Here is a 15,687-nt window from a genome sequence, read left to right as displayed (position 1 = left end):
CATGCCATTTCAGGACTACAGGCAATTCATTGATCTTTGTGATCAGAGCACACTAGAAGATAGGGCCAAGATGTCTGAGTTTTATTTTCACAACATGGCCTTAACAGACATGAATGTATGGGACCCTAATGCCAAGCTAGGAGATTTACAGTTGATGGCTTTGGCATCATGGATGAACCATGAGGAATCAAGGGCTGCAGAGATGAAGAAGATATTGGCAAGAGAGCAAACTGAACCTCTTATGATCAGAGCTAAACAGTCAGATCCCATGGCCCTCATCAGTACCCATAATTTGATTGCAAATGATCCTCAGCTTGCACCTAGATATCTTGCTGCCCAAGAGCAAGCAATTTCACATTTTGAGGACATGTTCAGGTTGTTAGGGGATGATAGCATACATGCTTGCCTGAGGAGATGGAACACATTGCCATACAACTTAAAGATAAGAGAGTACCACTCTCCTCAAAGATTGAGAGAAGCACTAAACAGGACACCCATGTACAAGCAATCTATGCAAAGGCTAAAAGTCAATTGGATTGGCCTGAAACTCAGTCCACCACTACTCTTAGGAATGCTAGAAGGAAGGAAGGAAGAAGAAGAAAAGAGGCAGTGGGAGGAGGTAGAAAGGAAAGCAGGCTTCTATGAACAAGAAGAGGAAACCACAGCAGAGGCATGGGATGTCAGGGAGGCCACTAGAGCTATGAAGGATATGGATATTGATTGAGTTGCTCAGAGGAAAAGCGACACTTTCAGTAGGGGGATGATGATGAGCCTCATCATTGGGTAATTATATGGGCCTTAATTCACCTCTTAGCTTAGTCAAACCAACTTTTCTCACAACTTATCACATGTTTTTTATTATATTTTTTTATGAGATGAGTTAGAGTTGGATATTATGCCTAGTGGACTAATATGCATTAAATGCAGGATTGAAGGAGAAAATCAAGGAATTTTGGCAAATACTAAGGTTAAAACTCGAATGGGACAAGGGAGACGGATTGTAAGAGGTAAATCCTCCTCATTTACTTCTCCCCCATTCGAATATTCCTCCATTCATCACACCAGCTTGGAGTGCAAGCAGCCAAGCCATGAGGATCAAAAGGCTGGTCGAGCAAGTGAAAGAAAAAGAGCTAGTTTATCTCGAGTTTGGGAGTCGAGCCTCCCTAATTTTAAGGAAATCGTTGGGGACTTCGGTTGTATAAGTAGATAGGCCTATAGCCTCATTAGGATTCAAATTTTTGTTGTAAAACTCTAAGCAATTTTCGAGCTCCAGACTTGTGAAAGTTTTATTGATGTAATTTTCTATTTTGGTAATAAGAATGAGTTTTGTTTTGAGTCAGCACTGAGTTAACTGAGAGGGTTGAAGCTCTTGGGTTAAGGCCCAACCCTAGCAGCCAAGGCTCCTATTTCTTGTATCTGTATGTTTAAATGAGTCTCATAGCTTCATTGTTAAATTGCTTTTAGATGTGTTTTCATTGCAAGTAGTGTAGATTGGATTGGTTGTTTATTAGTTTGCTTCCATTTGTGCCTCATTTCAGTAGCAGGTTAGCAGGGATAAAAGGAGTACCACAAGGTTCTCAATGGGTGTCTTGGCCTCATTTCCTCCCTTTGAGATCATGATTTCAGAAGGGACCCTTATGCAGCCCCAAAAACACAGATTTCTATTTCTTGCATAAGCTCTAGAGTTTACTGTATTTAAGCTAGGATTTGATCAGTTTTGCAAAGTAGGATTTCATTTCCATCTCTTCTACCTTCACTCTTACAGTAGATCTCATCCATGTTTTCATTTCTTTCAGCAACTTTCCTTCTTTTCACTGCTTATTCACATGCATCTCTAGTTTTTATTTCTTTCTATTTATGCATTTAGTATTAATGATTTCTTGTAGTAGGATTGAGTTAAATAGTTGGTGTAAGCTCTTTTGCATGATCACAAGCATTATTTCATCCTTGGAAAAGCTTTGGAAGTTCATAGTAATCATTGAACTGCTTGGATTAATCTTGTTATTCCAAAATCTAGATTGTTGGACCTCCTTTTTATCAAAGAACAATAAATTTCTGCTTATTTTTAGAGCATGCTAACAAGATTCAATTGAGTTAGTTCCACTTGCATTAGATCAAAAAAACATTCTATTCCATAACAAAAATTACCCCATTGCATTTGCACTTGAGTTGGTTAGGCATTTTTTAGATTTACTAGCTCACTAGTTCTCGAATTTATATATTTTCGATTAGTAATGTTTTTTATTTTTTTTGTATGGGTTAACAGAGGTTTTTCTGAGTGGTTCCACTTGGAATAGGGACCTAAGACATCCTAGTTAATAAAAAAATTTGTCCCATCCAATTTGGATTTGATTTTCTTGGTCATTAAACCCTCACCAATTTCATCATTTCACAAGGAAACTTCTCCAAGCTTTTTGAGCAAATCCATCCATCTCCCAACTTTGGTTTTGAGTTCTGAAGTGGTCCTAGGCACTCCCTTGCTTCATTCAATCCACAAACCACCTTCCCTAAGATTTCCATCACCTTCAACATCCATCATTTTGCTTCCGGATGTATTCTGTAGGTTTTCAGGGGATCTTGTAGGTTTTTAGTACATCCTGTAGGTTTTCCTGTAGTGGCCTGTTTTGAGGCCGAATTGAGGGAAAACCTCCAGGAAGCCACACAAGGTCACCTAAGGGTCTCCCAAGCCTTCCAACCATCCACCATCATCTCCAAGCCACCTGCCACATCACCAAAAGAGATTAGCTTTCACACTCTCACATGAAAAAAGACAAAAAGAAAAACAAATTTATTTTATTCATTTACATGCACAACAGTAGAAGGTTGATGGTTTGAATCTGCATGCTTAGGACAGTAGGACTGCATACCTATTAACTTAGCATTCTTTTGAAGCAAAGCCTCTTAGAATTAGTTAGAAAATGGTGTGTTTTAGCATTTGATTTCAGTCTATTTCCTTGTATTTTCTTTCTTACAATAGGTTAAGGTCTCATTTCGAACATTTCTTTTTTTGCAATTAGTTTAGGATTTGGCTTCAGTACATGCACTCCATTACATCATGACAGAAAAGGAAGGACACATCATATGTCGCACATATAGTGTCGATACATCATGCTCATCATCATTCCATGACCATCCACTTTCATCACCCCTGCATTCACCTTAAAAAAAAATATCAGTTAAAAAAAAAAAATCACAGTCTTCGAAAAAGAAGGAAACAAAAAGCAATAGGGAGCATCACCTGAGTATTCCTTATTCTCCACACTCCTAGTCTCCCTCTCCATCCATGTCACCATCCTCAAACTTCCAGCAGAAGGTATGATTAAGAGTTCTAAGGGAGAAGCATCTACAGGACATCTTGTAGCAGTGTATCTGACATAATACAAATCATGAGAACAGCAAGCTTCTAGCATGATGATCCAAGAGCAGAAGGGACTCCAAAGCAGCAACAACACGATCATATTCAACACTAGGTACCTGCACCACAAAAAAATCATCAAAGAACAAAAAAAGGGGAAGAATAATTCACCAGGTACCTGCACCAGTTGGTTTCTTGATGGAAGAAAGGGAAATCTGCTTTAAGGGAGAGCTACTCTACTGCAATAATGGAAAAGACCGAAATTCAATGCTAAATCACACCATTTCCTAATTAACTGCCAAGAAACTATGCTTTGCAATAATGATAAATTAACATGAACCAAATGCTACTATATAAGCATGGAAGTAAGAAGCATCAAACATCACTAATGTGCAAGTAAAGGCACTGAAATAAATTTGTTTTTGTCTTTTTGTCTTTTCATGCAAAATCAAATCTGCAAACCAATTTATTTTCATGATGTGGTAGGGAATTAAGGATGTTAGAGGATCGCTGGAAGGGTTAGGAGATGGTTGGATGGGTGGACTGAAGTGAGGAAAGGTCTAGGATCACTCAGAAGTCAACAAAAAAGATAGAGGATGGTTGGATTCGATCAATGTGCTTGGAAGAATTTCTATGAAAAATTATGAAAACTAGTGAAGCCAATGGTGAAAACAAGGAATGACTATGGTGGATGGAGTGGAAGGTGGTTGTTGGCTATGAAGTCTTTGTCTCCTCCTGAAGCACTTGCTCTGCATAAAACATGTATAATTCCCAAAAAGTTATGTAAACAAGAAGCATTCTCATAAGCTAGAAAAAACAGAATTAATGAACTAACTGCCTACATTATGCATGAGGAAAGTTGTTGAAAGGAATGAAAGCATGGATGAGATCTACTACAAGAGTGAAGGTAGAAGAGATGGCAATGAAATCCTACTTTGCAAAACTGATCAAATGCTAACTTAAATACAGTAAACTCTAGAGCTTATGCAAGAAATAGAAATATGTGTTTTTGGGGCTGCATAAGGGTCCCTTCCTCAAATCATGATCCCAAAGGGAGGAAATGAGGCCAAGAAACCCACTTACAACCTTGTGGTACTCCTTTTATCCCTACTAACCTACTACTGAAGTAAGGTACAAATGGAAGCAAACTAATAAACCAATTCAATCTACACTACTTGCAATGAAAACACATCTAAAAGCAATTTAGCAATGAAGCTATGATACTCATTTAAACATACAGATACAATAAAGAGGAGCCTTGGCGGCTAGGGTTGGGCCCTAACCCAAGAGCTTCAGCCCTCTAAGTTAACTCAATGTTGGCTCAACACAAAACTCATTCTTATTACCAAAACATAAAATTACATCAATAACACTTTCACAAGTCTGGAGTTCAAAAATAGCTTAGAGTTTGTCGGCCGAATAAATTGTTCTTGCAGACAAGACCGATCTCCCTAGTATTAACAGATATCTAGCGACAAGCAGAACAAGCAAATCTACATTTCTCTAAATATTGTGATTTATAAATAAAAACCAAGAGGTGTTTTAGACCCTACCTTAAGTCCAAAGCTAGTTTGTGGCAGCCACGCTTCGACCGTCCGAAAGAGTTTCCTTTTGAGAACCTGCAATCACAAACAAGTACACATCAAATAACACCTACATAGCTAATATAATAAATCATATTCATCATGGTGATCAGGGAATCCATGAAATAAACCATAAAACACAGCTTATTGAGAAAAATAAACTTGATTGTATTAACTTTAAGAATAAAAGAAATTTACAACCTTTGGTGCCTTGATGTTGTACAAGCTCCTCCCAGGGTCCAAGCAAGAATCTCCTCTACTTTGACAAGCCTCACACTCTTCCCAAGGAGATCAAAAAAGGTATGTAATCCCTCCTCTCAAGCTCAATTAAGAAGACTAAATTCCAACAGCATTTCACTTCAAAAATATTCAGCTTTCAACCCCCTCAGTAACCAGCCCAATGCTTCATTTTATAGTGCAAAGGAAGGAGGTTACAGGTCCACCTATGAAGGGATAGAGTCCCCCTTCAAAAGGATAAGCTCCTCACATCAAGGGGTTAGCTCCTTAAGGTATGGGATGCATGAACCTTAAAGGAGCGAACTTGCCACCTCAAGATTCCTTCTAGAAGCTTCCAAAAATGACTCAAAGTGAGTTTTTAAGAATTTACTTGCGCCTTTTTGACTTTTATAGGGGTCCGCATCCATTACACAGAGACAGAGCGGTCAGGTATGCAGGGGACATGACCAGTAGGTGCGGGACCGTAGGTAATGCTAAGAGAAAGTGAGGAACCAGAGTTTTAGAGACTTTTAAGGGCTTTCTCTTATTTTTCAAGACTTGACATAAAGAACTGAGGTTTAAGACTTGCAAAGGAGGAAAGTATGAATGGTGATAGACTCACACCGATTGCAGAATGTCATGGTGACAATATTTTGTGCAACAGAGTTTTACAACAAAAATTCGAATCCTAATGAGGCTTTAGGCCTCTCTACTTATGCAACTGAAGTTTCCAACAACTTCCTTAAAATTAGGGAGTCTCGTCTCCCAAACTCAATATAAACTAGCTCCTTGTCTCTCACTTGCTTGGTTGCCTTCTAATCCTCATGGCTTGGCTACTTTCACTCTGAGTTGGTGTGATGGATGGAGGAATATTCGAATGGGGGAGAAGTAAATGAGGAGGATTTACCTCCTACAATCCCTCTCCCTTGTCCCATTCAAGTTTTAACCTTAGTATTTGCCAAAATTCCTTGATTTTGTCCTTCAATCCTGCATTCAATGCATATTAGTCCACTAGGCATAATATCCAATTCTAACTCATCTCATAAACAAAATAAAATAAAAAACATGTAATAAGTTGTGAGAAACATTGGTTTGACTAAGCTAGGAGGTGAATTAAGGCCCATATAATTACCCAATGATGAGGCTCATCATCACCCCCCTACTGAAAGTGTTGCTCATCCTCTAAGCAATTCAATCAATATCCATATCCTTCATAACTCTAGTGGCCTCCCTGACATCCCATGCCTCTGTTGTGGTTTCCTCTTCTTGTTCATAGAAGCCTGCTTTCCTATCTACCTCCTCCCACTGCCTATTTTCTTATTCTTCCTTCCTTCCTTCTAGCGTTCCTAAGAGTAGTGGTGGAATGAGATTCAGGCCAATCCAATTGACTTTCAGCCTTTGCATAAATTGCTTGTGCATGGGTGTCCTGTTTAGTGCTTCTCTCAATCTTTAAGGAGAGTGGTACTCTCTTATCTTTAAGATGTATGGCAATGTGTTCCATCTCCTCAGGCAAGAATGTATGCTATCATCCCCTAATAGCCTGAACATGTCCTCAAAATGTGAAATTGCTCGCTCTTGGGCAACAAGATATCTATGTGCAAGATGAGGTTCATTTGCAATCAAATTATGGGTACTGATGAGGGCCATAGGATCTGACTATTCAGCTCTGATCATAAGAGGTTCAGTTTTCTCTCTTCCTTGATTCCTCATGGTTCATCCATGATACCAAAGCCATCAACTGTAAATCTCCTAGCTTAGCATTAGGGTCCCATACATTCATGTCTATTAAGGCCATGTTGTGGAAATAAAACTTAGACATCTTGGCCCTATCTTCTAGTGTGCTATGATCACAAAGATCAATGAACTACCTGTAGTCCTGAAATGGCATGGTGCCTCTTTGTGCCAGGGTCTTGATCTGGCACTCTAGCCACTATTTCTTGAGGTATAGGGCATAAGATTTAGCTGGCATCCTAAACTGGATTGCTTCCAAAGAAAGAATGGCCATACATGCCAATTGATTCTCTCTTTCTTGCAATTGTCCTCTCAACCATGCATTTTCTGTTTCTAGTTGATTTTTCATTATAGCCTCTTTGTCTCTCAAGCTACTTAGCTCTCTACCCATCTCCTTGAGCTTCTCCTCCATGTACCCAATGTCTTCCACCCCTTTGGATTTGTCGATCTGCATCCATCGGTGAGTTCTGGCTCTTTCCTTCTCAAGCTCGAAGAACAATGGAATATCAAATTTTTGAGGAATGACCTTGCCTCCTTCAATAAACCTTTAGTAGGAGTCAAGGTTAGGTTGGGGGCTAGGTTCTATTGACTCTAGGTCCTCTTCTTTAGTTTCTTGTTGTTGGCCTACCTCCTTTTCCAATTTTTGTGTCTCCTGTAGGTTCAACAGAGTATCCTGTAGGACTGCTTCTGCTTCTTGTAGATTCTGTTGTGTATCCTGTAGGATTGATTTTCCCTTGGAGGAGGTGGATCTAGTCATAGGCCTTCTCACATAGGTGATAAGAGACTTAGGGGAAGGCATTTTCTCCTTTTTCTTAGGTGAGTCTTCAATCACAATGGGAATTTTGGTTGGTGTTTGGGGTTTCCCCTACCTTATTCTTGTGCTTTTCCTTGTCTTGAAATATAAGGGGGTTTGCCTCTGTCTTTTTCCTTTTTTCTTGATGGGGGTGCTAAGAGCAATGAGGGCAGCTACTGCCTCTCTCTCAATGGGTTCTGGAGACACCCTAGGTGACTCCTCCTTGTCTTCTACCCCTTCTTTTCCATTTATTTCTTCACCTATGCCTTTCCTTTCTTCTTCCTCTTGTAGATCCTCATCTTATTTATCAATTTCCTCCTTAACATCCTCCTCTATTTCTTCATCATCCTCCTTCTCTTTCTCCTCTTCTTCTTCATCTTCCTAATTTTCTTCTATTTCATCTTCTTCTTCATCCATATCATCTTCATCTCCCTCTGTTTCTTCTTCTTCTTGCTTTACTTCTTCTTCCTCTGCTTCAGTCTCTTCCTCTTGTAGATCCTCATCCTCTTTATCAGTTTCCTCCTTAACATCCTTCTCTGTTTCTTCATCATCCTCCTTCTCTTTCTCCTCTTCTTCTTCATCTTCCTCATTTTCTTTTGTTTCATCTTCTTCTTCATCCATCTCATCTTCATCTCCTTCTGTTTCTTCTTCTTCCTGCTTTACTTCGTCTTCCTCTGCTTCAGTCTCTTCCTCTTGTAGATCCTCATCTTCTTTATCAGTTTCCTCCTTAACATCCTCCTCTGTTTCTTCATCATCATCCTTCTCTTTCTCCTCTTCTTCTTCATCTTCCTCATTTTCTTATGTTTCATCTTCTTCTTCATCCATGTCATCTTCATCTCCTTATGTTTCTTCTTCTTCCTCTGCTTTAGTCTCTTCCTCTTCCTCTCCACTCACAGTAGGACTAACATCATATGTGAGAGCTTTGATGTCTTCCTCTACCTACATGTCTCTGAAAACTGACCATTGTATAGGAATTCTGAGGTTTTGGAGGGAATCTTCTATAAGGATTCTAATTAACCCATGGTGAGCTAACTGTTGGGAATTTCCCTCTTGCACCTTGATGCTTGTGTCTATCAGTGATTGCAGCAGGAAGTATGGTATGCTGAGCCTATGGTGAGGGTGTGTTTCTACTCCAAATCTCTACTCTTCAAGGAGCCTAAAATGATAGCCATAGACCACATTATACCTACCCTCATATGAAATGTATTTGATAAGTTGGTAGCTCACTTCATTTCTGGGATATGGCAGACTTGCTCTCCTTACTCCATTTTTGTCCTCAGTGGGTTCCTCCCCTTCTAAAAAGAATTTCCTTTTGGCAACATGGTTATATCCTTTGTCTTCCTTCCTCCATGGTACTCCTAGGGGAAGTGTGGTAACTCTAATGATAAGTTCAGGGGTGAGTTCTATGGAGAGGCCTCTTACCACAACAGTGACATGGACTCTGGTAAGTGGAACGAGGGAGAGAGCAAAATCTCGAGCCACCTCATCATCATACCCCCTTAATTTTTCGAAAAACCCCACCTAATTATGCCTTGTGAAGATTTCTAGTACCTGAGGGTGTTGTTGGATTCTCACAGTGTTAGTGGGCTCCCTTCTATTAAACCCTCCGGTTATCTTGGTTGGTGAGGTTTGATGAGATGAGATGGTTGATACAATTTTCAAATGCAGAAGTAAAAAAATTGAGATGACTGTGTGGAGAATTCTCTTGCACGGTTGCCAAATTCACTCAAACTAGTGGATTTTTTGTTCAATTTACTTAGAAAGAGGGATGTGATTACAGAGCCTACCTCTTCATAGTGTTTGTTGTGGTCAATCCCCGTGTTTTCCCTTCTTAAACTCCTCTCCGAGTATCCTGTAGACTGTCTCTGTGTATCCTGTAAGAATCTTGTGTGCAATCCTGTAGGATTTTCTGTGCAATCCTGTAGGAATTCCTATGCAGAAAAATGATGGTGTCTTCCTTACTGTAAGTTGCCTGGGTATGAGAGTGACTTGTGAGAGCAAGCCTCAAGGAAGTGAATGCATAAATGCATGGGGACGATGATTATTTCCTCTTATTGTCATTTGGGGTGAGGTGATGTGTTGGTAGCCGATGTACGGTTTCCTTTTTTGGAACATTGGTCCCCACTACCACCTCATCATTCTCCACTTCTTCGTAATCAACTCCCACTTCATGCTTCCATAGCCTTAACTGCTTTTTTCTTTCTCCTTTCTGTTTCTGAGTTGACTGCTACCACGTGTGAGAGAACAAATTGTTTTGTCTTTGTTGACCCGGGTTTCATACAAACTTGGAGGTGACAGTGTTGTATACACAAGTAAAAGTGATGGTTTTGTCTTTTGTCACAGTTCAGCTAGCGAGAGAACACTGGGGTTTTCAAGCCAGACTTCTATGGAGTCAGAAGAAGCTTGGTTTCTTGATGGAAGACAGAGAAATCTACTCTAAGGGAGAGCTACTCTACTGCAATAATGAAAAAGACCGAAATTCAATGCTAAATCACACAATTTCCTAATTAACTGCCAAGAAACTATGCTTTGCAATAATGTTCAATTAACATGAACCAAATGTTACTATCTAGGCATGGAAGTAAGAAGCATCAAACATCACTAATGTGCAAGTAAAGGGACTGAAATAAATATGTTTTTGTCTTTTTTCCTTTTCATGCAAAATCAAGTATGCAAACTAATTTCTTTTGGTGATGTCGCAGGTGAATTAAGGATGTTGGAGGATGGTTGGAAGGGTTAGGAGATGGTTGGATGGTATGAGAGACCCTTGGGAGGCTTTTGGTGACTTCCTAAAGGTTTTCCCTCAATTCGACCTTAAAACAAGCCATTTCAAGAAAACCTACATGATTCCTTGTAAACCTACAAGATACAGCCGAGAGAAAAATGGAAGGTGTTGGGAGTGATGAAAGGCTTAGGGAAGGTGGTAGATGGGTGGAATGAAGTGATGAAAGTTCTAGGATCACTCAAAAGTCAACAACAAAGATAGAGGATGGTTGGATTCGCTCTATGTGCTTGGAAGAATTTCTATGAAAAATGATGAAAACTAGTGAAGGTAATGGCGAAAACAAAAAATGACTATGGTGGATGAAGTGGAAGGTGGTTGTTGGCTATGAAGTCTTTGTCTCCTCTTGAAGCACTTGCTCTGCATAAAACATGTATAATTCCCAAAAATCTATGTAAACAAGAAGCATACTCATAAGCTAGAAAAGCAGAATTAATGAACTATTGACTTCTTATTATTTTAAAGAGGCGTGGTTCATAACACTATCCTAGTTTTCAATATCATTACGTAATCAACCATGTTTTTTCCATTGTGTGTGTGACACATGGCCTTAATCTTTTCAACCTCTTAAGTCCATTACATACAACAATGTTGTGAGCGTTGGATAATTGTCTTGTGTTTGGTGGCACTATGGCTCTTCAATGTTTAATGGTTTAACCCCTATATCTTATAGAAATCAAATGTCTGAGGGGTCATATAGCATGATGTCAAGAAGGTGGGGCCACACACTCTTGCAGTGGGAGTTAAATATATTGGTTGGTTTTGTCCACTTTCTTCATGGTTACTCTATCTGGAAGCTCTTCATATAAAGTCAAAATTCCCCTCAACCTTTATTGTTATTTATGGTCTTATTTTGGAGAGTCTATGATGTCAAGAAGGTGGGTCCACACACTCTTGCAGTTGGACTTAAATATATTGGTTGGCCTTGTCCACTTTCTTCATGGTTACTCTATCTTGAAGCTCTTCATATAAAGTCAGAAATGCCCTCAACCATTATTGTTTTTTATGGTTGTATTTTGGAGAGTCTAAAATTTGTATCTTTAAATTTCTTGAACTTTACAACTAAGACCAATAGTGTACCACCTTTGTAGTAAATGCCCTAGATTGTGACCTTTCTTCCAAAAATATCCTTGCAGTGACATTTCATTAGTTTTAATCTACTTTAAACTTTGCAACTTATATTGACGAGTTTCAACTCGAACAATAATAAACCACCAACCTAATAGAAACTCGAAATTGTAACATTTCCGCTAAAGATATCGTTATAATGCCATGTCATTAGTTTTCATCTACCTTGAATCATATAGACCACCCTTCTAATAGAAGCTCTAAATTATGACCTTTCCAATGTCATTAGTTTTCATCTACCTTGGATCATATGACCCAAGTCTTTTTGGATTGTCTTGAAAGTAACATAGTTAATTATATATCACATTTTATTCTTCCCAAATTGGCATTGGTCTCCATTAGTGTCATGATCAAACCTAAGACCGGAAAATGCCAAGTGTGCATAGATTTCAAAGGTGAAGTCTCATGCAACCCATTTAAACCTCATATGAACCAAGTCTTTTTGGATCATGTCTTGAAAGTAACATAGTTAATTATATATCACATTTTTATTCTTCCCAAGTTGGCATTGGTCTCCATTAGTGTCATGATCAAACCTAAGACCGGAAAACGCCAAGCGTGCATGGATTTCAAAGGTGAAGTCTCATGCAAACCATTTAAACCTCAATCATGGATTATTAAAAACACACCCATATAAAATGTCGAATTTAACATCGCAATATTAGAAATTAACATTGCACTTCTGGTTAACCTAATTATAGCAACAAATATACAGGGAAGAAAATGGAATTTATTTTTATATTTAAAATTATAATCAAGATTATTGGAATTGGAATTGTTTTTAGTGTGATTTTTTGGATTTTCTGGTGCTAGAATTCAGTTGAAAATAAATCTTGATTTCTATTATTTAACCTAGTTTTTTTATTTTATATATGGATTCGGCACCTGAAAATTTTATAGGGCACTTTGATTGTGCACGAGTTAACCATCAAACTTGTGATTTCAATAAATTCTTGCCAAATTTTAAAGAAATTCAACACGAAAGCCCCACGAGAAAACTTCCAAAAAATCTCACTAAAGACAACTTGAAGATTATCTAGCTATATTATGTTACAATGATAAGGAAAAAGGGAAAAGTTAAAAAAAAAAAAATTGGGAAGTTTAGGTTTTCTCTTTGTTGTTTTAGCTTGAGTTTTGGTGTTTGGAATCCATTTGCAAGTAGTCTCACCTTTGTTGTTCAAATCTTACCCATAAGTCCATAGTGTAGGAAGACATAAACAAGACATAAGCAATATGAAAGCAAGTTTCATCACCAATTTTGATTTTTGAAATTTTAAAAGCAAATCGCATCACTAATTTCCATCTCCAAATTTTAGTGTTTAGAATGATTTACAATCTCCAAATTTTAGTGTTTAGAATGATTTACAAGTAGTCACCGTGTTCCAAAAAGTACCAAGTTGTCGGAGAAATCTCCAACCAAAATATACCGAATCAAGTGTCGGCCATGGCTGCAGTCAGAATCAACCTTCAGTAAGGGCTATCGACCTTTCATATCTCCATTGAGTTGTTGCTACTGATGTTTAGCTTTGCTTTCAGCCATGGAAATGCTGCAAACGTTAATGTGAAAAAGAAGACGATGATCCTGTTCCTTAACTCAATGTTCCACATTCACTATGTAATAGATGCGACTGCCGATCATGCCACTGGCATCTGTTTTGATTATGTGCGAGCACTCTGTAAACAAGGGCATTTGAACGATGCGCTGTTGCATATTGCAAATGAACATGTGGACTCCTTCACATATGTGTTCCTCTTGCAGGCTTGCATTAAGAAGAAAGCCTTAACCCTCGGCAAAATAATCCACGCCCACATCAATGAGAGAGGATTTGGGTTTGCTCTCGAAAGAGTGTTGGGAAACACGCTTCTCAAAATGTATGCTAAGTCCGGAAGTCTGGTAGACGCTCGCAGAGTATTCGACCAAATGCCAGAGCGAGATATGTGTTCATGGACTCTCATGATTTCAGCTTATGCAAAGAATGGGTTTCCCCAGGACGCACTGATAGTCTTTCATCAAATGCAACGAATGGGTGTTCAACCCAATCAGTTCACCTTTGCCAGTGTTCTTCCGGCATGTTCGAGCTTGGGATCTCTGGAAGAGGGCATGGCGATCCACGATGAGATAATAAGAACCGGATATGAATCTGATCTCTTTGTGGGAAATGCACTTGTAGACATGTATGCCAAATGTGGGAATATAGAGAAGGCACGCGAAGTGTTTGACAAAATTTCGCAACCAGATGTGGTGTCATGGACAGCGTTGATAACAGGATATGCACAGGCAGGGCATATTGCTGATGCCTCGGAGATCTTTGCCAAAATGCCTGAAAGAGATGTATGGTCTTGGACTGTGATGATTGCAGGTTATGCAAAGCATGGATTTCCAACTGAGGCATTGACTCTCTTCCACCAAATGCAACAAAAGGGTATCCAACCCAATCAGTTCACCTTTGCAGGTGTTCTCACGGCTTGTGGCAACTTGGCATCTTTGGAACAAGGTGCTGAAATCCACAAAGAAATAGCAAGAAGGGGGTTTCATATTAATGTCTTGGTTGCAAATGCCCTCATAGACATGTATGTAAAATGTGGCAGTATAGAGACTGCTCGTGATGTGTTTGACAAAATGCCTGAACCGGATGTATTTTCCTGGACAACAATGATTGCAGGATATGTGCGCAATGAGTCTGCAGAGGAAGCTCTGGAGCTTTTCAAACAAATGCAACTCACAGGGGTGAAACCCGATGAAAAAAGCTTTGCTAGCATTCTCCCTGCATGTGCTAACTTGGGAGCTCTGGAACAGGGTATGGAAATACATGAAGAAATAATTAAAAGAGGGTATGAATATGATGTGTTTGTGGTGAGTGCCCTTATAGACATGTATGCAAAATGTGGGAACCTAGAAAAGGCTCGGGAACTATTTAACAGAAGGCCTCATGAAGATGTTGTGTCTTGGACATCAATGATTGCAGGATATGCCATGCACGGCTTTGGCAAGGAGGCCCTTGAACTGTTCAAACAAATGAAAGAGTTTAGCATAAGCCCAAATTGGGTCACCTTAATTTGTGTTTTGTCTGCATGCTGCCATGCCGGTTTAGTGGATGAGGGCCAACGACACTTCAATTGCATGAGTGAACATTATCACATCACACCCACAATGGATCACTATAGTTGCATGGTTGACCTTCTTGGCCGAGCTGGACATCTTGATGAAGCGGAAGAATTCATCAAGAAAATGCCAATAAAACCTGATGTATCTGTATGGAATTCTTTGCTTGGTGCTTGTAGATTGCACAACAATGTAGAGTTAGGAGAACATGTTGCCGAACGCATTTTTGAGCTGAACCCTAATAATGCTACCCCATATGTGCTTCTCTCAAACATCTATGCGGCAACTGGCAGGTGGGGTGACTTTGAGAAGGTAAGAAAATTGATGAAAGAGAGAGAACTAATAAAGATACCTGGATGCAGTTGGATTGAGGTCAATAAAGAAGTGCATGTTTTTTTGGTGGGAGACAACTGATGTGTGTAGATGCAAAATTCTGTACAAAGTTGAACAGACCGTCTTGGGAGATGAAGGTGTCTTGGGATATTCCAGCATGAAATTTCATGGCGAATGGTGTGGTGTGGTGTGGAAGAGATTAAAGAACAAATTCTTTGTTCCCAATGTGAGAAAATGGAAATTACCTTCAGTTATTAATTACCTGCCTTAGAATACATATCGATAATCCAGAACATCAAAGTCTCTGGTAATCTGTCCTTTGAAAGGTAAGTTAATCTTCAAGGATATTGGACAAGACATTGTTGCGAGGGATGGCAACCATTAGTGTCATGTCAACAGTTGATGGCCCTCTTTGAGTATTGTTGAGCATTGTTGGCTATGCTAAATAAAAGAAACTCCAAGCACAAGCTTATATTACTATCAGCTTAGGCATTTGTTCATCCTTGTATTGTTGGCAAGGGGCTGCATCATGTTGATAGTTTTGGATGGCGCAGTAACCAGAGATCTCGTGTATGCTTTTGAAATTATTGGAAGAATCAACCCTGGGGATGATATTAGTATATTCTAGAGTTGCCATTTCCATCATATAACACCACCTTTTAG

General features: G+C 39.2%; 1 protein-coding gene across 1 annotated transcript in view; it reads left to right on the top strand.

The window, feature by feature from the left end:
• LOC149259413 (uncharacterized) overlaps nt 1-15,335 on the top strand; it is a 51,552-nt gene extending 36,217 nt beyond the window's left edge. The window contains exon 5 of the mRNA XM_089454125.1: nt 13,064-15,335. Coding sequence (XP_089310251.1) covers nt 13,064-15,105 — 2,042 coding nt within the window. The 3' untranslated portion in view covers nt 15,106-15,335. The remainder of the gene's footprint in view (nt 1-13,063) is intronic.
• The last annotated feature ends 352 nt before the right edge of the window (nt 15,336-15,687 follow it).

The sequence above is a fragment of the Pinus tabuliformis genome, chromosome 6 (genome assembly GCF_031772625.1).
Source record: "Pinus tabuliformis cultivar Carrire ecotype Pingquan chromosome 6, CPIR1, whole genome shotgun sequence".
NCBI classification, from domain to species: Eukaryota; Viridiplantae; Streptophyta; class Pinopsida; order Pinales; family Pinaceae; genus Pinus; species Pinus tabuliformis.
This window is presented reverse-complemented; position numbering and strand designations above follow the sequence as displayed.